Source organism: Nasonia vitripennis, chromosome 4 (genome assembly GCF_009193385.2).
Source record: "Nasonia vitripennis strain AsymCx chromosome 4, Nvit_psr_1.1, whole genome shotgun sequence".
Classification (NCBI taxonomy): Eukaryota; Metazoa; Arthropoda; class Insecta; order Hymenoptera; family Pteromalidae; genus Nasonia; species Nasonia vitripennis.
The window spans coordinates 21,625,443-21,647,311 of NC_045760.1; the positions used below are offsets into that span (position 1 = coordinate 21,625,443).

Here is a 21,869-nt window from a genome sequence, read left to right on the forward strand (position 1 = left end):
GTACGTGCAGCGTCGTTATCGCGCGCCGACGATAAACACGCAGCATTCGGGTCCTGCATCGGTGCAGCGGAAAAAAAACGATAGCGGAACGTGCCGCCGGCAGAAGTTCGCCGTCCCTGGGCATCGATCTGTTTGCTGGGGGGAACGTATTAGTGCGACAGCTGTGCTGGTGTACGACCAATTCGCGAACCTACGTGTATAGTTGCACCGGTGAAGTGTGTAAGTGAGAACGGCGGACTTGCGAATGATTAACGAAGTTAGACAGCTGTTCGGGAAAAGGGGAATGTAGGCATATACTGACATAATTGTACGTGGAGAATGATGAAGTAACAGTGGGAACTGGATAATCCATGCAGCGGGTTTTTGTTCTCTTTTTGATTCCGACGACAAGCGAAGAATGAAATGGCGATTGACCGTCTGCGGATAGTGGCTGAGTCATCGAAAAAGATACGCTCGCTTTTGGCTAATTCTTAAGGTGAGATTATACATGTATTCCTACACTGGGGTTTTCAGCTAATATAACTAGAAGATTTTTTTAGCAGGAAGCGGAGAAAGGATGTCGCCGAAAGGTCACCCATCGAGAGAAGTTTGTGCATGGAAGATTTTCAGTCTCGTAGCAATTGACGATACGCGGCCGGTGTCCAGTTCAAATGGAATAAAAAGTCGCGGCGGATTAATTCAGTAAGAAATACAGTCAAAGACACGTTCGAAGCGCTCGGAAAATCTCCTTCCACCGACGATTGCAACGCGGCAATCTGAGAGTACATGACATTCGCGCAAACCGCAATCAGCATCATTCGCGGTTCATCGCTCATCCTGTCAGGATTCATCGCGGGGGAAAAAGAGAGCTAGGGTTTCCCAGGCCCGAATCGATTCGAGATGAGACTAGACTGAACCTCTAGCAGCCGCAGAGGAATCTGAACACTTCGTCGCGCACACAGCCACGGACATCCCACTCCTTTTCGTGCGCGGCGTGCCGTATAGTCCCTCGCACGCACACATGTGTCGCGTAGAGCGCGAGTCTCTTCATCCCTACCACCGGTGCGGCATCGGAGAGGCGCACGGCGCTTTTACATCGGGTAGGCGGTGCTTACGGAGCGAGCCCCGCACTCACGTATATAAAAGACAAGCGCGACCGCACGCGATCTGATTAGCATATAGCGAGAGTCCAGGAGTCACTGTGTCGATCGCGCGTCGCGCTCTTTTCTCTCCTTTGCGACAACCTATCGCCCTATACCACAACTGCATACGCGTGCACACTCGCGCTTGCGAACTTTTGTTTACTTTGCCAATCGACCAGCACACACGCATCACGCGATCGCGCTCCACGTGCTCGCCCGCGGAAAGTCACAAAGATCATCAAAGAGTGCGCGAACATCGGCGGTCGCTGCTTCCTGCTGCCGTCGCGAGTTGCAACAGAGGAGAAGAATTTCTCTTTCTTGTCGCTCGCCGAGCAGTTTCGCGCGGCTGCCCCTACCTGTGCGCGGCTGGCTGGCGGCGTACGTCAAGAGTAGCCGGTGAAATCGAAATCTCGCTTGGGGGAGAACTCGAGAGAGGCGCCGGCAGTTGGCGCTCGAGCCTCAGACCGACAGCACCTCGAGTGGCCGCGGAACAGAGTAGGCTTATATTCGCAGCGAGTGGCCGAGCCGATAAGGACGGTCCCCCAGCATCGCGCAGCAGACTATACGCGAGGAGACGGCATCAGCTGCGCAGCCCAGCAATCGTCACAACAGAGCCACGTGCGGATTGACGCGTTGGGAGTAGGCGCACGCCAGCCGAGAAGCCGGTCGGCCCTCCGACAAGTCGAGAAGGAAATTACCTGCGAGCTGTCAACATGTCGTCCTCGCAGAACAGGCGGCAGATAATGCAGCCATGGCCTCTGTGCCTCATCAACTTTGGCAAAACCAAGGTAAGCCGTGGGTGCATGTGTCTTTGGGCTTCGGTTCGCCGGCGGCATGGTAGCGCAAAATCGAACCGGCACTGCATTCTAGACAATTCTCCGCGCCGACGAACTCGCGATTCTGACCGCTCGCGACGGCACCGATGCGGAATATTTTTCGCGCCAGGACGTCACAAACGGTTCATTCGATTTTCCTTTCAAGACCGGCCGATCCAACCGATCGTGCGCGGTCCCGCTGCAGGCGCGGCAGCAGGGGCTCGACTCTCGTGTTCTAGAAGGATCCACGGGGGCAAGGATAACGTGACTAATGGCACGTAGCACACGGTCGAATGTAAGCCACGGTGCGGCGTATCGGAGTGGATAAAAGCGGTGCAGCGTATAGTCAGCGGTTCTTACCACTCGGAGCCGATGCCAAGTACTTCGATTTTGCGCTATCGTTGTGCGTTATCTCCGAAGCTCGTTTTACAATTCGCAGAGTCAATATAGAGGAACTGTCTCCAGTTTTGTGTGCTGTGAGCAACTCAGCATTGCGAAACGAGATTCCCAGTAAGGTCTCCTTTGCAAATTATCAGCACGATTTTCCCGTACTCATCGCTCAAGACATAATGGTCGAGACAAAAAAACACCGTGTCATTCCGACGGACGCAACGTGCAGCTCTGCAGGTTGCACGTGTGCACCGGAGTCTCTCTTTCTCCGATCTCCTGGAAGCTCTGGAAAGTTCCATGCGTTATTCAGCTGCTGCCCCGACCGACGCTCACAACGCCCACAGTCGTCCCCGTCGCTGTAACTCGCGCTCTCTCGCTTTCTTCCTCTATCCCCCTCTCTCTCTCTCTCTCTCTCTCTCTCTCTCTCTCTCTCTCTCTCTCTCTCTCTCTCTCTCTCTCTCTCTTTGGTTCTTCTCCGGCGTCTCTCCACGCACGCGTGCTCTCCTCATCTTTCTTCCTAGCCGCTATATACACCGCCGATGCTTCTCGGTCTTTCTTCCTCGAGCAGAGACTTTCTTCTCGGAGACGTTGTCCCTTATTCGATAGGTATAATTTTCCCATCTCTTTGTCCTTGCTGCACTTGACTGGGAGAATTGGATCGAGACGGAATTGCCCGTTCCGGATAATTACGTTCATACACGATACTCTGCTACTTTTTGTGGCATAACTTGACAATGGCTTTTAATTGCAACGAATTGAAAGCACAGTGCAGTCTCTCGAAAGCGGCAGTTTGCTGTTAAACACGTAGCTCGTGGACTAATAAACTGTTTACTAAACCGACGAGAAATTTGTCAACATTGCCAAATTGCACCTCGACTCCTCTTTGTTCAAGGTGTCACCTCGATTTTCTTCCGTATTTTATTCTCGCCACTGACCAGATCTGACACGATTTTTATACACCTTCTTACTCCGATGTCCCATTGTAAAAATGTGTTTTGCGAGGAATTTTCATTGCGCTATAATGTAATGCCACTTTTTCTTTGTTTGCAGTATGTGAGCCTGTCTCTACGACATATGTTTATATACCCGACGTAAACATTGACAATATGCCAGTCGATAACGAGAAAAATAATGTGTGATTTTTCTAGTTTCAGTCTCCTCTGTGTATCCTTCATGTCGTCTGTAAAAGTCATGAAACGAGACGCGCGAGCAAAAACAGAGAGAGAGAGAGAGTGCGGAAAAATAGTTAAAATAAAGGCTGCGCATAAATAAACGAAGAAGAGAAGCAGAACGAATGTGTGCCTTAGACCGCGTGCAATCGCGGCACCGTAAAGAGAAAATAAAAAAGAAGAATTATCCGGCTAAACAGGTTTATGTGCGCCCGAGAGCTGCCGTCGAGAAAACTTATAACGGCGATGAATGGAAAATTTTAAAGTCATGCGTCCCCGGAAAATCTCTATCGATGCGCGCGAGATGCATCCGAGAGATACCAGAGCACCGAGGCAAAAAAAAAGCGGGAGGGGACTCGTTTCTACGGGTGCAGCCGTTCAGCCGAAACACTTTCTTTTCCTCGCCGTAAGCGCAAGTCGGTGCCTTTGTGAAACGAGTCGCGGGGGCCCGATGACCGAATTTCACGTATCATCGACTCATCGGTTTCGCTCGTTCTGCTCAGCCGAAATCGCGTTGCGAAGCCAGCGTGTCCGCGGATCGCCCAGTCTCTAAATCCGCGCGGATATCCAGCTGAAAATAGCGGCCCCCTCTCGGGTGCATCGGCCGTGACCGTCGATTCATCAGCGCGATCTCTCTCGAACACCCTGTAATGACGCAACGCCGCGAAAACGAAAGCCGCGCGCGGCTATTTTTAAACCTGCGCTCTCTCGCGCACGCACGTATAATACAGCCACGTGCAGCGCAGCGCCGAGCCGTTATCGCTGCGCCCACGCATCTCTCTTTCTCTTCTCCCACCCGCGAGCTTTCGGCTGTCTTGCGGATGTATAATCGTATCGCTGTATACGGCGACTCGGCGTCAAGGTCGTCGCCTCGAATATCCGGTATGTTCGCGAAACTCTTATCGCGAGATTGTTGACTCGCGATATTATGCGCGTCTGCGGAGTTACGCTCGTAGGTTTGTATACTTTGTACTTTAGACAGACGCGTCGCTGTGGAGTCGGTGATAATGCGCGCGTTGCTCAATACCGATCGCGCGGGCTTTTGCGTAACTGAGAGGATAATCCGAGCAAACTGTAGGTGCGGTATGTAAATAAACGAATTCTTATCGTACAAGCCGATAAACGCGCCTCATTGTTTTGTCAAAGTAAATTTGGAAGAATTCTAGCAGTTTAACGAAGATTATGCGGGAGAGGAAAAAACTTTCCGACGCAGTTTCTCGCGAGTCGGTCACAATCATGGGCAATCGTGATTATGGAATACTGACAATCTCGGGCTACGCACCACGTGTGACTCAAGCACGTGGTCCGGCGCGTGCGGGCACAATTATCGCGTCATCGACCGGTCGCGACGTCTATCACCGATTTCTCTCATACATACACGATTTTCATTCAGAGATTCGTGGGAGGAGGTCAGAAAGAGATGTCGACGACACTTGTTTGGCTCGGGCTCACTATGAAGATCACAGACGCGCGTCGTCGCCTGACGTCGGCATGCGCGTGTACACTTTAATTTTTCCCGATGTTTCTCCGCTGTACGAGATTCCGACAGCGAGTCGAGTGTTCCGCTACGGATAAGTGCAGCGTAGCGGTCGGTAAGCTCTCGCTGGAACGTGTCGTTGTTAATCTAATTAATCGTAATGTAGTGTCTGATTTCTCGGCTGTTCGTATAAAAATTTTCCCACATCATGCACCATACCGATACTTTCCGGGGACTTTGTCAGCTGACGCGTCCGCGCTTGCTGTATATGTGCCTAAATCTTGGTTTGCGAATATCGTTGACGTAGTTGCTGCGTCGCTGGTCCCGATTATTCATAGAAGTCGTTCCGCGCGCATTAGGTGGATATATTATGGTATAGCAGAAAAACAAGGCGATCACTTATGCCTGCTTTCGTAGCTCGCACGCATAACGCCTATCACACTCGCACATGTATTTTCAAAACTACATAGTGTGATTTTGTGTTGTATGGGATGCAGCGCAAAAATGACCCGATGCCAATGTGTCCGTTGTCTCGGTACGTGACGTTTACGTTATGTTGTGTGATTGCCATTATAAGTGTGCACTGTTCACGGAATGCTGTACCATGCCTTAATGGATTACCGAATAGAATGTGCTACATGCCAGATGCACACTACTTCTTTAATTTCCTTCTATTCCCCAACGAATACCAAATAAAATGCAAACACGAAGCATGCGCACGTTATGGAGCTAAGTATAGCAGGTCGGCGAATGTCAGCTACGCGTCGTCGCAGCTGCGGCAGTCCAGCCCATATCTCCGTAGGTATAGGTGTGCGGGGCCAACAACCGTCGCCGAGAGGATCGAGGCATGCCAGGACCAAGAAAATGACCAGCACAACATTTGCTCTCTTCTCGAGCCCTACTTTTAGGCTTCCGCTATTTCAGGCCCGGCCGCGTGTACCCTTTGCGCAGCAGCCGAATGATGCGCTTTCTCGAAGATTCAACTCGGCCCCCTCGCAGAGGACACTCGGTCGCGCGATTGTGTATTTTTTTGGGCCGCGAGCACGCACGGCGTTCATATTTCTTCGACGCGTTTCTCTTCGCGACTACACGCGTCACCTGTAACGCGTTTTAGCTTTGCGGAAACCTGTTCCGCGCGAGTTTTTGTACCTATATATAGAACCGAGAGCGGACAGAAATAGATCAGCTGGTCATTAGCGCAATAAGCTGCCTAATTTGTCCATATTACCAGTTTTGTATACCGAAAAAATGTCCGAAACGAGCATCGATCCAAAAAGGAAAACGAATAACGCGCGAGACACGCGGTCGCGAACAAAGAACGTTCACGCACCTATATATACTCGACAGTGGAATATTACTGAAAGCGCGGGGACAGCGCGACTTTTAATTGCAAAGAATGCGATAAATGCATTGCTCACAAGCGAGAATGCGAGAGAGAGAGAGAGAGAGAGAGAGAGAGAGAGAGAGAGAGAGAGAGAGAGAGAGCAGGTTGTATTCTTTAAACGTTGCCGCTGCCGTCGCAACGCTCTAAATTTAGAACCTATAAGACACGCGCACGCGTGAAATTGCACTTGTTCAGTTTTACACAGCTCTCGCATGGCTTTTTTTCGCGAAAGTCTCCGTTTACTCGTGTGCGCACATACACTTTATACGTGTATAGGGATGAATAACGAGCACGAGGACAAAAATCGATGAAGTGCATAAATATAGTATGCGAGACGAAATTGATTCATCGCCCGCGCGCCCTTCTGCAGACGTTTGGTTTCCGAGTCCATGTAGGTATATAACGCATATGCACTTCTCAAGAAAATTGTTTATTTCTCGTGCATGTAGACTAAAAGTTCTTATATATTACACAGTGTCCTATATGCGCTGCCGATAATTATGGTAAATTTGTTTTGAATGTACTGTAAGCGCATGTTTTGCATGTCGATCAGTGCAATACGCTATCTGTATTCGCGATCGCGTAATTCATGAGCCAAATTCGATATTTGGCTCATGAATTACTGGCTATTTGAATATAATGCGCTCTTTTGAGAGATCGCTGAGCGCCGAAAAAGCGCGACCCGCTGAACTCGTACACACGGCCGAGATATCGGGAAACAGGCGCATCAGACAAAGTGGTGCCTCTCGCCCGACTGATCTGCTCGCAAGAACCGACGGAGTGTTGCGCGCTTTCAGGCGCTTTATCAGGTTGAGTGTATCAGAGCTTGCGTAATCCATTTTTTTTAAACTGCCATACAAAAGCTGTCAATCAATTCGCTGTAAGCTCGGAACTCCTTTGCATTGCTAGGGAATTAGGAATCATTGATGAATCGGGGTAAGAACCCAGTGACAATTCGTTATGTGAAAGCTTTTTACGATGTTAACAGAGATAAATTTATTTCGAATCGTTAAGTTACTTTATCAAATTTTTTTGACCTTTCGAATTTCAGTCTAATTGGTTTATCGTTCCCGTAAGTATGAGGGATTTTTCGTCATTAAGGGGAGGTGAGAGCTATAGCTTCGCAAATCCGCCACGGGGTATTTAGTATTTCAAATGCCAAAATAAAACTAAAAGTCGTATTGACATTTTCTTTCGGTAGAATGATTCATTTATCTCAAACCTATGGCGCTCTGCTCATTATATTGATGAAATTTCAAATTAAAAAAAGTTAATAAGTAAAATTGGTGTTTGAGGTTGTCGCTGTAATCGCATAAACACGCGTAAACACCCGCTCGTATTTCACAATTTTTACAAAAATCAAAAGTCCGATTGGTATTTTTTTTCGGTAGAATGATTAAGTAAACTCAATACTATGGCGCTCTGGTCTTGGTTTTTCATTGCAAGCTTTATTCAAAAAGTTATATGGAACAGAAAAACAGTGTTTTCGGCTCCCACATCCCCTACTTATCGTGGGGATATATTCGATGTAGAACAATTAAGATAGTTTGTACTCATGAAAAGATTACGAGCAATCGAGGTCGAAGCCTCTCAATATTCGAGTTTTTAACGCATGAAATAATAAAAGTTCAAAAACAAAGCATCTCGATCACATAATAAAAAAGTCTATTCTTAGTGCATCTCTAATCTAAACGTCGTTATGAGACACCTTACGGCATTTTGCATACATTTCACCGAACGACATAGAATCTTCCTTTGGGAGAACTATTAACGATGCTTGCCGTGAGAAGATAATAAAATCCTCTCTAAAATGTACGGAATATCCAAGTAAAATCCACGTAAATCGAAAAGATTCACTGTAATTGTTTTCGTAAGATATTTAAAATCGTTATTATTCCTCGAAGGAGAAAAAAATTAAATATATCGTTCGTGGAACGTGTCATTGGAAACTGTGAATCACAGTGTCATAGTAAAAACGTTAAATTTGGTACTCTGTGCATTAAGATTGCAGTCGTTTGGTTGTCAATAGTTATGATGCAACGAGTGCATCGTTCTTGTGATGACTTTCTCGATTTTTGTAAAGTTAAGTCGCATCAGCGGAAAAACTATAATGTTGGGTGCCTTGAGGGTCGCGTAACAAATGCACACACGTATCCATGCACGTGATATTACAGTTTCTTAGTAACACATAAAGACATCGATGAAAAAATGGTGCTGTCAAAATTTGGATTATCTCTATATACAGGTTTGGTTTTAGAAAACCATGAGTCTATGCCCTGATAGCACGAAATTTCGCAGCACGTTTTCATAATCTCTGTAATATATTTTACTGATATTATAGAAAGAAGATACAATCTAATGATAGTGAAGTGAAGCTAAATAAGCTTGAGAAACTAATTTTTGGGACTGATTTGTACAAAATATTCAATCGACCATCAATCGTTGTCGTGACGTTTTATCACATTTGCAACGACTTTTTACTTCTACGTTCCAACCACTATCAGATACTCGGAATCGCGGCAATGGCCGTTGCACTAATTAATTAATTTCTCTTCTGTCGCGGGAAAAATGGCCCAAATTAACTCATAGAACTAGCGTATTAAAGTTGGCGCGTGTACAACGCTCGGCCATAATAGCCAATACGAGAAGTCTGAAAAGGTTATCGGCAAGCTCGGCAGAAAAGTTCAACTATAAACATGCGGAGAGTGCGAGTGACCGAGAGAGATAGAGAGTCTGCTGTCTCTCCCTTTTCTCCTATTGGCTCAGAGGTTTCCGATCACTACGACTCTGTAAAACTGATAAATCTCGCTCGTATAAATAGTCCAACTTTTGGCTTTTATCCCCTTAAACGGCTCTCCGCGGCTCTCGACGAGGCATTGTTTGCCTCATTATCGCCGGAGTCTTCCGAGCTGCACTTCACTCCAGAGATCTTCGAGAAGCGGCAGTGATTTTTGGTACTTTGGCGGTTTCGAGTCCTAAAGCCCGTTGGTCCAAGTTTATTTTTTACTTACTTACTTCGTAAATGTAAAGTTCGACGCTTTGAGTGGTATGTGTTCATGTTTTATTTTACCGATTTCTTCTGTGCTTTTGCAAAAATAAAATGAAAGGGGTGGGTAGTTTCGTGCTCGCGAGTGAAATTTTTAAGTATCATTTTCATTAAAACTTATTTAACAAATCGACGGTCTGTATAAAATTACTAATGGTGTCAGAGCTTTAGCTTCTTACGATTTTAAAATTTGTCCAAACAAGAGAATCAAAAGTAGAATAAAAAAAATTAAAAAGTTCAAAAATAAATAAAAATTGACAGTCTATACAGACGCAAATTAGTAATAGACATGCATGAACTATTGCTTCTTTGTGAAAACTATAAAAACTGATTAGAGAAAAATTTGAGAATTTAATGAAACTGATTTTCATCATTGTCAAAAGGGTGTGAAGCAGCCGAAAAATCTCGAAGTCGAGCGCGTTTAGCATGCATGTATCCAGACGAAAAACACTGCTTGTAAAGAAAAATCAGATATCGGAATCTTGCAACATGACGCACTTTCGCGTTGTTTACGCGTTTCTTCCCTTTTGCTCCACTATCGCGTACAACTCTCGGCCAGTAGCATCCAGTTTTGTCCAGCCTCGTCTTCGCGCGAGATTGTAATAGCCGCGCGTGTGAAAACTTAAGGAGATCTCGCGCTTTTCTTGCTAATCGCTTTCACATGTAAATATTCTCGAGAGCTTGCGCAATTCTCTATAGAAGAGTAAGATTGCGCGCGATGTCTTGTTGTTCGAGAGGCAGGCAAAAAAGAAGGGATTCAATTGGGTCGCGATGGCGCGAGATAGTGGCATGAAAACGCCGTGAAATTGGGTCACGAACTCATTTGCATCACGGGTCTTTGGTTATTTTTTCGATAAGCGATACACAAGTATGACATTGAAATGCATCTTTATGCTGATAGCGCGAGATTCGGCTTAGCAGTGTGATAATGTTATGCTTCACTTCGATCGATGATCAACGACTATTTCGAGTAAACTGCATTATAAAGACTTTCCGAAAAAGGAATTTCGAAACTTTTAAAAATAAAACTCTCGGTCGTTTGAAAAAATTGACGCATGATCTTGATAGTTGGTCGCGCTATCGTCTCCGCTGAAAAGCTCTCGGTGTTAGAAGTTGGAGGATTTTACGCAGTCATCACAAGATATTGGAGAACTATCTTGTAAAAATTAATTTGAAAAAAACGATGCATCACTGGGAATGCCGGATCAATTATCATCGTAAAGTAAAGCATATAAGAACAGACAGCACACATACACGAAAACTGACAGACAGCCTGCGATAATGTCCGATATCCAAATAGTAGCAATCAACGATCCTCTATTACAGACACTCTATATAATGCACAGAGACTCGTTCAGTTCCGTTTGGGCATTTGGCATGCGATACACACCATAAGTGTCTCCGAGACATGAGTTCAGTCAGTGTTATACAGTATTAATCCAATCAATCCTTATCTCTGCATCTTGTTCAGCCCCCGCACTTGCGCGTCATCCGAGTGAAAATTTGATTGAATTTTAACTAATAACAAAATCATGTTTACAGGAGCGCGCCATCCTGCCAAAGTACTACACGAGGGTGCCTTCGATCGCCCGTTCCTCGACGGGAAGTTCGAGCCTGGTGCAGGACTGCGCCTCGAACGCGACCCTCCTGACGAACGTCAGTCCATTCAACAGTCAGGTCGCCCTTATCGCTGACAAGCGTTCAGCCAGCAGCAGTCGCCAGCAGGGCAGCAGCCCGGCCCAGGTCGAAATCCAGGAACAGCTGGCGTCGAGCAGCGCGACAGAAGCCAAGAGCAGCCAACAGCACTATTATACTGAGAATTTGCGCAACAACCACCACAGGACACTGAACGGCTCGCAGATCTACGATCCTTTGCGCAAGGACCGCGAGGTCGACTACAAGCAGCTCGACCCGCTGCTGAGAAAGGACGAGCCAGCGTCCGACACAAAGATCCTCATGGATTCGCAGGACCTGAAGAAACCGGAGGCGGCCTGTCGAGTGGTCGTCTCGCAGTTCGAGAAGGAGAAGCGCAGGACTCACTTCTACTGGAGTCAGGTACGTCTTGTATTGCTGTTTACGAAGTGTAACAGTATAAGTCATTCTATCGGAACGTTGACCTCGAGATATTGTACACATATTTTCTTTTTTTTTTTCGAAACGCGCTCCCTTTTTCTTCTTCACTTCGAATCCTCCACTTCTTGTTCGCTATTTCTCGGTACACTATTATTTTGCTTGAGAAAAAGCACGTATCGTTTGACTGTGGAAAAAATAAACGCATATAATACGCGCGAGTAAATCAAGAGGCTATTACACTTCCTCGTTTCTAAAAAGACAATAGCTCGAGCTAATAGGCCCGATACCATTGAACTACTTGACGTTCAGTTCAAGGATCGACATTGGACGAGGCTTGCGCGCGTATAGTTTCACTCTCTGTCCTATACGGCGAAGATAAAGAAAAACTCGCTGCTCGAGCATCTCGAGATAAGCATAATGCAGCAGCGGCGAGAAAGTCCGAGGGAAATTAACACAATGCGTGCGTGCATAAGCGATTGCGAGCCGCCCGTCAATATTTACAGAAAACGAAGACGTCATTATGCGTTTGTGTGCGATAGTTTCGAATTCTGAGGACTCGTCACTTTTCTGGAATTCAAACAACAAACTTCGATAGAGCGCCGCGTCTTTTTCCGACGTTGATTCGTCTTGTTGTCCGGCTAATGGTCTTGCTCTTTTCGATTATCGGATCGATTATCGCATCGGCTGCCCGAAGGAACAAACCATCAGTAGTCACATGCGACTCCGGTCGGGCGCACGGAGCTGTGAGATGTTTCGCTCGCGCCGCAGAATTTCGGCGAAAATAAGAGAGGCTGACGACACGCGCTGCGTGACTTCCTGACGAAAATGACTTTGACAATCGCGGCCACAACACGTGACAGTGATATATCGGGAGCAACGTGGAATGAAATTAATCCGTCAAGGTGCTCGGACGAGAATCACATACGAGCCTCAACGCGCGTGTGTATATGCGGGCAATTGGGCGAAGGGGCTGAAAATCCGTGAACTGCAGTTGGCGCGTAGCGTACCTTGAGTCGAATCACGCGCGATTTCCGGCGCGCGACGCCGAGATCGATCGAGAGGCAAATGAACTGTGCAGGGGATAAGACCGGTGCATGTAAGGTTACGGCTGATACAAGGTTGAATTTATTGGGAGAACATATCGACAGTAATGTACAGTCAATTAGATTTTCGAAGTCGCGACCCGCCATGATTTGTTGATGTAGTGTCATCGTAAATTCGATAGATTATACTTTGGCCGATTAGCCGCGGATTACATGCGTATTACGCAATGCGTGCGTGGTGAATTAATGACGTTTAATTAATAACGCGTTTGAGATAAACAATTTACCATTCGGTTGTGACCAGGCATTCGAAATTATAATCAGGCTCGATAAGTACTCGGTGCCACTTGTAAAACAAACATAATAAACAAACGCACGAGTTGTCGAACCAATTAACGAAAATATTATATAAATATGACTGTTATGGTGAAATAAATACGACGAAATTGTTAACAAAAGGTACAACGTGCCGGAAGATTAAAGCAACGCATTCCAAAGTACAATTATACGTAAAGGTATTATATACTGCACCGGTGAGATCCAGTACGCCGGTATGCAGTGTACGCGCGACGCACAGTAGAACAGACGCGAGTCTGATCGGCCGCCTGCGAGCGATCCGCTTCTCTCTTCGCCATCCCCATATATCGCGTGCGTTTCTCGCAAAAAACAGTTTGTCCACAGCGAGCGATTTTCGCAAATCGATCCGTGCCTTCGCGCGAGGAAAAGAATTCGGAATAACGAGGCGTAGCAGAGTAGTATAACAGTCGGCATTGTCATTTCAGGCCGAGCAGAGCAGTAGATTGCATAATGGGATGGATCGCGTAATAGCTCTTTGCATCAGCGCGAGAATAGCGCGAATTCGCCAAAACGAGCAGATCAATTTCCCGCGAATAAGATGTACGAGTGTGGCGTAAAACATCGCTTTTCCAATTAGCCGCGTGACAGGTGTCTGTGCATAACCGAGTGCTGGAGCGGGATTTATTCGAAAGAATGTCGTCGCCGATGAAATGCGGCGTTTGTTGACACCGCCGTTGAAGCTCTGTACAGGCAAACGCGCGTTATTGTTTGTTGTTTTGCAACGCGACAATTATGTTCCAGCGTTTAATATTAAAAAACCTCGCGCTATTTATCTCGGGCTATCTCTCGAGAAAGTCTTGACTCGCTGCAGTGAGAGATAAAGGACTGCGCCGAAATGAGCACCGTCTCTGGTCACGCGTCGAGAAAAAATGGAAAATTTCCGGCCGCGTTCGTGTAAGGCGTAAGTGCCTTGCGCATTGTGAAAGACGCGAAGAATCTCACTTTTATATACGCACCGTAAATTATCTATGAAATATGCTCAGAACTAACGCGCGGCGCATCTTGTGCGCATTTCGATAATAATGGCTTTTGCAAAACGGAAAAGTACCGCGAGAGAGCGCGATACCTCACGGCCGCAAGGAGCGCAAGGTCGACGCACCAGCCCTCCGAACTCGCGGCTTTTTCGCAGTCGCGAATCATATTGGCTCGATTAACGACGCGACGTTTCGTAACCATTGCCTCTTGTATCAGATCGCGAGTCTGAATCAAGTCTGCGATATGGTCGCGCGTCTTCTATAGACTATAAGCATCTATTGTCAAGGGCAGCACATCTGTCGTCGCGCCACGCATCTGAATGTGCGCCTCCTGCCAATGTCTTTTCGAGCGATCGAGTGCGTTTGCATGAATTGAGCAGGCCGGAGAATTACGAGAAAAGCGCATGACTTCCGGAATTCGCGCTCGCGGCGACACAGAGACGGACCTTGGGCGCGCAGATGACGAGCGATCGCGATCGTGAGGCCAATTCGGAATATCGATCGGCAGCTGGATGTCAAAGAGAAAAGGTGGCGCCTCTTTTTTCAACCAACTCTCTCGTCTGTTTCTCTCTCTCTCTCTCTCTCTCTCTCTCTCTCTCTCTCTCTCTCTCCTAACATGCTGCGAATTGAGTACCAACTAACTAAGAAAAATGAACGTTCAAGAGCAAAAGCAATGCTTAAACATTTGGACTTCATTTTTGCAGGCGCGATAGCAGTAATTGTCGTGCGAGGGTATCGAGATCCAAAAATTATTGGAATCCCCTGTGTATGGGATGTAAGCCGGGGAATGATCACGGCACGGTGGGAGCAAAAAGAGCAGCGGGGCTGACGCGGAACTCTGCCGCGTAAGCATCTCTCCCTATCTAGCTGTGGCGTACATATAATGCAGCAGACAGGCGTCGAAAACCTGCCCTCGATTTTCGCACAAAGCGCAGCGTTTGTTGAGCTATGTAGGCTATAGCGACGACGAAGAGGAAAAAGAAAAGGAGACTGTAAAACAATGTCGTCGCGTGGCCGATTTTATTGGCCCAGAAAATGCTAGAGAGATTTTCAATAATCTAATCGAGACGAGGCGGGATTGCTCGTCCCGTTCGCGAAGACGGCGGAGACGCAGAAAAACGCAGTAGAGAACGCTGACATTCTAATAAAGTTCGACGAGTTTTACGCGCGCAATCTTCCTGACGCTCGAGGCAGTTTATTGCCGCGCAGATAAATCCTCCGGGCGAATTTTCACATGAGGAACGGTCGTCTCCAGCAAACACGGCTGCACGAGCGAGCGCGTCACGCCAGGCGCGTTCACCGATCGGCGGCGAAAAATTGAGTTAATGCTCGTCCGATCCAGATATCGATTTGCGCAAGGAGCGATGCGAGAGACGCGCCTCCGCGGATCCCGCGTCTGACGTCTCGGGAGGGCGGCTGCAGGGGGGCATCGTCGGCCGACAATTGCGCACACGCGAGGATAATATACGTACGCGTAGCTGAAGCTGCACGAGAGGGAGGAGGAGGAGTAGGAGGAGGAGAGCCGCGAAAGGAAGGGGTTCCCGCGAGCTTCTTCCTATATAAGCCTAGTCGCGAGGGGTCCACGAGGAGAGTGTACATACGGCGAGCGCACGGGCTGCTGCAGCAACTTTTCCATCCTTCGATATACGTACACGCGTCTACGCGATTGATCAGAGGGGCGCCGTCGAGGATCGATTGCTCGCCGACAATAGAGCTGATTTACAAGCCGCTGTTTATACTCGTTCTGTGTTGTGCCGCTCTCGCCAGTCTCTCCGCGAGCAGCTCCGCTAGCGTCTCGCGATACACTAGCCGCATAGGCATAGCCATCGTCATCAGGAAGGGACGCAGGACAATCGGCCGCCAACATGAAGATCCTGATGCGAGCGGACACCCACGTGAACATCGAGGTGCCGGGGAACCAGCCCGTGGCCAAGTGCACCTTCTCCCAGGTACACGCGCACATCCGCGCGCGGCAGAGCTAGTTGCATTCTGCAGTATTACGCGCCAGATTGTAGAACGCGCGAGGAATCCGGGTTATCGGGCCAGACGTGACGCCCGGGAATGCGATTCTCTCACGCGCGTGGATTCATGCAACGCGATTCTTATCAATGGAGCGGCCATTGTTTCCAGCGCTGATCTTCTGGCCTGCGCCAAATTCACGAGGCCGAATACCGCGCGCGCGATGGTCTACTCGCTCGTATAGATATGCCCAGGAGAGCGTCCAGTGTTTACATAATACATGCGCGCGCGAATAGTCCGTCATTCGCTATGAGTATACATTACGGCTGTGTTGATTAACGCGCTTCCCGGCGATTTTTTGTGATTCCAGGTGTTGGCGGCGTTCTCCGTGTCGCTCGGCTCTATGGTCGTCGGGTTCGCCTCGTCCTACACGTCGCCGGCCATCGTGTCAATGACCAACAGCACGCTCAACCCTGATTTCGAAGTCACCAAAGATGCTGTAAGTACCATTTTTTCTCCTCTTCGCAATATACCTATACATCATAATACACGCACTTTGTAGTCTACTGCTCGTTTGCTCGCCATCACGCTGTCCAGCGAGCGAGATAATCTCATGACCATAAATATACTCGCTGCAATCGCGCATAAGCGGCACCGAAAATGTACAGCCCTATTGTCTCGTTGAGCGAATTTCGGCAATCTTTTTCTTCATCGGCCACTTCCTCCTTAAGAGGCTGTCAGCGTCAAAATTCAGACTAATGGCTGCCGGGAAAACGTGAGCGATAAGTCGAAGATGCAATTTGTGCGCGGGTTTCGCGCTGACGTGAATTCGACGGACGTTGACTGCCTCTCAGCGCTTCCCGTGTATCCGGCGTTATTTTGTCGTCCCTCAATTTCCAGCATAATTTTTGCACATTTTCCTCGTTCCTCGGTACAATGCACGCGCTCATTGGCTCAACGACAACGGTCGCAGTTGCGCTACGATTATTGTCGCTCAACGAGTTCGTATATAGCGAACCAATTAAATCTATTGATACCTACTTCGATCGGCTCGGAATGCTTCGAGCGCCGCGGTTCGAAAACGATTTCTATTGATTCGGAGAGCGACCGACGCGTGAGATTCCTCGGCTATGCTGTACTGGACACAAACAACGTTCCAACGAAAATCCAGCAATTGTTCTGTTTTCCAATAATAAGCAACACCGCAAAACAGAAAAATCGATCGAGCATCGAGGAGAGATAAAAAAACTTGTCCATCGGGTCAATCGACCAGTTAGCCGAGACTGACCTCCGCACTTGCGTCACGATTGAGGGGCTCGTCTGATTGGCCGAAGCGTCCTGCCGATCCCCCGGGTGCACGTATACAGGCGCGCCACACGTGCGTGCGCGATTTTCCATTTCTACAATTGACCTGCTCCTCTACCTCTTATTCCTGATTAATTGATGCCCCCGCCGGTGTAAAAATAGAGCGCTTCGATGCTCATTACCTGCGCGTTGGGCCGGCACTTTCGTTCAGGCCGTTCTGGCTTTTTCTTTTCAATTATGTTCATCACACGTGAGTTATCGGTTGTAAATGCCGGTGGAAAAGTTCTGTATGTATCAAGCGGGAAAATCGATGTTGTACCGAGTGTAATTTCATTACGCGGCGAGAATCTTGTTCGATATGTTCGTTTTTTCTCGGTAGCACTTATCGCACTTACATCGGTAATAACACACGCAGTCACAAAATCGCGAGCGAGCTCTCGATCGAGTCCAATTAATCCTTATGGCGGCGACGTCGACTTTTGATTAACGCGGAGCTTTCCCGCACAAGCTGCCGACGTGCAGAAGCGCATGATCTTCCAAGCAAGCCTCGGCGCGATGAATCAGCGCCAATCGCGTTGCTTCGGCGAATTCGGGTTCGATGAATCTGCGCGCGAAAAACATGAGCCGACTGCGTACTCGGAGAGATCTGGAACCTTCGCCGGAGGCCAAGTGTGCCTCTTCTTCTTCCGGCGGAAAGTGAAAAGCCGCAGAAGGTCCCCCGAGAAATCACGGGACGGACATTTTCGGAATGCTTAAGCGCTTGCTCCATCACCATGCCGCGAGTACTTGTAATAACGATTTCGTGACCTTTGTGATTGCAGTCTTCCTGGGTCGGCTCCATCATGCCGCTAAGCGCGCTTTTCGGCGGGATCGCTGGCGGACCCCTAATCGAGTACATCGGAAGGCGGAACACCATCCTCTTCACGGCCTTCCCATTCATTATTTGTGAGTATTATACACTGTATTCGAGCCTTGCAATGCGACAGTTTCGCAACGAATTCAACTCGAACGTGATCGATTACAGCTTGGCTGCTGATTGGCCTTGCCTCCAATGTCGCCATGATCCTGTCCGGCCGAGCGCTGAGCGGTTTCTGCGTAGGAGTCGCGTCGCTCTCGCTGCCCGTTTACCTCGGCGAGACGATCCAGCCGGAAGTGCGGGGCTCGCTCGGCCTGCTGCCCACGGCGTTCGGCAACATCGGTAAGTTTGAAGCGGTGAAATGTCTAAAGCTAAGTATCGCGAACTGTACCATTTGTAACGAATGCGAAATCGATAGGTATACTGGTCAGTTACGTGGTCGGTATGTACCTGAACTGGTGGAAGCTCGCCCTGTTCGGCGCGATCCTGCCGCTGCCGTTCGCTCTGCTGATGGTCATGATCCCCGAGACTCCAAGGTGGTACATCTCCAAGGGCAAGACGAAGCGCGCCCGCAGGTCCCTGCAGTGGCTGCGCGGACGCAGCGCCGACGTCTCGGACGAGCTGACCGCCATCGAGAAGACCCACGTCGAGAGCGAGAGACAGGCCACCCAGGGCGCCCTGACCGAGCTCTTCAAAGGCAACAACTTCAAGCCCCTGCTCATCTCCCTAGGACTCATGTTCTTTCAGCAGATGTCCGGCATCAACGCCGTCATCTTCTACACCGTCATGATCTTCGATGTGAGTTCCGCAACTATGCATTACAACGCAAGTCTCGAGAAATCGCGAGCTCGCGAATGGGCGCACGACTGACCCTCGACGCTATTTCCATTGCAGGCGGCAGAGACCTCTATGGACGCCAACCTGTGCACCATCATCGTGGGCATCGTGAACTTCGCCTCGACCTTCCTCGCGACGGCCCTGATCGACAGGCTCGGGCGCAAGATCCTCCTCTACATGAGCAGCGTCAGCATGATCGTGTCGCTAGTGGTTCTGGGTGCGTTTTTCTACATCAAGAACGTGGACCCGCTGCGAGCGGCCAGCCTCGGCTGGCTGCCCCTCACGGCCTTCGTCGTCTACGTGCTCGGCTTCTCCCTGGGTTTCGGCCCGATCCCCTGGCTCATGATGGGCGAGATCCTGCCGGCCAAGATCCGCGGCAGCGCCGCCAGCGTCGCGACCAGCTTCAACTGGACCTGCACCTTCATCGTCACCAAGACCTTCAGCGACGTCCTGGCGCTGCTCGGCTCGGCCGGCACCTTCTGGCTCTTCGCCGCCATCTGCGTGCTCGGCCTGCTCTTCGTCATCACCTGGGTGCCCGAGACCAGCGGCAGATCGCTCGAGGAGATCGAACGCGGCCTCACCGGACCCATCAGGAGGATGAGCGCCGTTGCCAACATCAAGCCTACGCCTATGGCCTGCTGAGTCCCACTTCCCGTTCGGACGATGATGATGCTTTGCGCCAAGTCGATGACGCGGCTGCTGCTGATGTGATCGGGCGATCAGTCACTCATCGGCGGCGGCCGACACGACTCTCTCGCGACAGACCAAAAACTTATATTTTTACTTCGCTCGCAATCAGATGTTTCTGTAAATTATAGCCTGCAGATGAACTTGGGGACAACTTGATCGGTCGACACTCGACATTCATCCGGTGTAGTTGATATACTCGTTCGATTCCGACCGCAAGTTGTGCGTCTTTTGTCTTCTTTTCGAGAATGAGCAATACTGTGTGCAGTCTTTGTTGGCAAACGAGTCGTAGAGACTGCTGTTAGAGACTGTTGTCGGAAGATGGATGTATGCGCATATACGCTGAAAAAAAACACAGTTATTTCTGCTGTAAGTCCGGTAGTTTTGATCGTTCTGCCACCGTAACGACTGTTCAGTGAGAACAACGGTGTGCCACTGGTAGTTTTGGCGAGTCGCGACTCGTGAAACTGGTCGCTTACGCGGGACACCAGCAAAAACGACCGAACTGATTCTTTAAAACTACTGAACTCTACGGTGATTTTGGCGAGTCTTCGTACAATTACGGATTACTGGTGCGATTTCAGATAAAATGGCTGAGTTTTTTTTCAGTTTACGTATAGGTATATGACGATGAGGAAAAGCGATTGCTGTTGACTAAGTGTATAGCTTCCGTTATTGTTGTTCGACAATCATATCAGAGACAGGGTCTACCTCAAGCCAATAGCGTTGCGCGCAACTGATGTGTGTCGTATACGCTACGTGCGTATATAGGTATAGAAATAATGCAATAACGCATGGCCGACGACGTTTGCGCGCGAGGTGCAGCGTTTCACGGGATACAAAGAACCAAGGTGCGATATTAGAAATTAGGATATATACCTGTAGCGTTCGTCATAATTACTGCTATTGATTGATGCGAATATTTCATGATTCTCGCGGCGAGCCGTGAGAAAATTGTACATAGTCAGAGGCTTACGTAGAGAAAACTTGATTTTCTTGCTCTTCCTTTCTTTCGCAATTATGTATTCCAAGATTTGTAGATAGCTCTGTGTAAATAATGAAAGAAAGAGGCAGAGAGAGAGAGAGAGAGAGAGAGAGAGAGATACATAAACAATTAGTAGATTACTAAGCGATGCAATGATACATTTACTACTACACTATATTATAACTATAATATAAATTTTTACCTTCTAAAGATTTTCGAAGATAGATGTAGCGTTTAGAGTAGCATTTAAGATTGTTGAAGTTTTGAGATCAAGTAGGCAGATTTTTTTTAGGAAGGATAACACGTGCAATTCGATCAAACTTGTGCTAAGCAAAAATATAAGTACAGGATCAATAGCGTGTACTTAATTTTAACATGGCCTTGCGCCGTCTCCAGATGCGAGCCGTTTATGGAAGAATGTCAACGAATGCTAAATAGATCTGAAAAATGGTTCCTTTCTGTGCGTTCGAGTTCAGTGCTCGAAACCTTGTTGAAACGTGATATCTATAATAATTCCAACTTTATATATTTTCGTTAGCGATATTTTTCTTAAGAAGCAATGGCTATTTTTCTAATAAAAATAATCATACCTAATCAATATTTATTGTTGTAATACTTTCAAAAAATGTACCTGTTCAAAACAATTTTATCAAAGAATCAAAATTACTAGCATCAGTGCACGATGGGAATGTTCATCACGAGAAATACGTACAGCATCGAGTTTGAAAACACCTATGTAGCACTTAGTACATTTGAATGATTAGACAGTACTCAATATATTATAATGCACTACTGAAATGATGGCGATAAAGATAAAGAACAATTTTTCCATAAACTTTCTCTACTTATTTCCTACTTCCCCAAAATTTGAATTCAAACTCCAAAAATTATATCCTAATACGTAACTACTTTTAGTTTTTGGTCGCTTGAAAGAAATATCTATAATATATATCACCAGCATCATATAGATAAAGGTTCATAAGTTAATTATTTCATCTGATTTTCCTTTAAAAGTTAAATACCTATACCTAATTGTTATTTGTTTTCTGTATACGAATTGAGTTGTAGTCAATAATAATAGAAGAAAGCTAAAACTAATCGAGGAAAGATTAGTACTTTTGTTTTAAACAATAAACCTTTTTAGATTTACAAAACTTGTATTGAAGAGATGACGATGAAGTAAAATTCCTGATTTAGAAAGCAATCGGAAGGAAAAGATTAGTACAAGTCATCATTTGACAGCTTTTTTAAATAAATACATAATATAGCTGCAATGATGCTTATATCATAAAGCACTTTAAGTTCAAGGTTGAATCAATCGTATCATAGACAGGCGAATGAAAGAATAAATGTTAGCAACAAACGAGCGGGTTCGGCTTGTTGACTGTCGA

At 47.6% G+C, this 21,869-nt stretch overlaps 3 protein-coding genes across 3 annotated transcripts in view; 2 read left to right on the forward strand and 1 right to left on the reverse strand.

Annotated features, from left to right (window-relative positions):
* LOC100678042 (RING-box protein 2) overlaps positions 1–21,869 on the reverse strand; it is a 35,634-nt gene that overhangs the window by 13,216 nt on the left and 549 nt on the right. The window lies entirely within an intron of this gene.
* LOC116417235 lies at positions 1,149–15,724 on the forward strand. The gene is made up of 3 exons (XM_031929356.2): positions 1,149–1,909; positions 10,945–11,457; positions 15,617–15,724. Exons 1-3 carry the CDS (start codon positions 1,835–1,837, stop codon positions 15,638–15,640), a joined length of 612 nt encoding a protein of 203 aa, XP_031785216.1. The 5' UTR covers positions 1,149–1,834; the 3' UTR covers positions 15,641–15,724.
* Positions 15,427–21,313, forward strand: LOC100115449 (facilitated trehalose transporter Tret1). Its single transcript, XM_001600122.6, has 6 exons — positions 15,427–15,798; positions 16,179–16,307; positions 17,935–18,058; positions 18,138–18,311; positions 18,388–18,767; positions 18,864–21,313. Exons 1-6 carry the CDS (start codon positions 15,715–15,717, stop codon positions 19,446–19,448), a joined length of 1,476 nt encoding a protein of 491 aa, XP_001600172.1. The 5' UTR covers positions 15,427–15,714; the 3' UTR covers positions 19,449–21,313.

Coding starts and splice junctions, on each gene's coding strand:
- LOC100115449 (XM_001600122.6), top strand. CDS start 15,715: ATGAAGATCCTGATGCGAGCGGACACCCACGTGAACATCGAGGTGCCG. Junction 15,799..16,178: donor CCAAGTGCACCTTCTCCCAG/GTACACGCGCAC, acceptor TTGTGATTCCAG/GTGTTGGCGGCGTTCTCCGT. Junction 18,312..18,387: donor CACGGCGTTCGGCAACATCG/GTAAGTTTGAAG, acceptor CGAAATCGATAG/GTATACTGGTCAGTTACGTG.
- LOC116417235 (XM_031929356.2), top strand. CDS start 1,835: ATGTCGTCCTCGCAGAACAGGCGGCAGATAATGCAGCCATGGCCTCTG. Junction 1,910..10,944: donor TCAACTTTGGCAAAACCAAG/GTAAGCCGTGGG, acceptor TCATGTTTACAG/GAGCGCGCCATCCTGCCAAA. Junction 11,458..15,616: donor CTCACTTCTACTGGAGTCAG/GTACGTCTTGTA, acceptor CGCTCTCGCCAG/TCTCTCCGCGAGCAGCTCCG.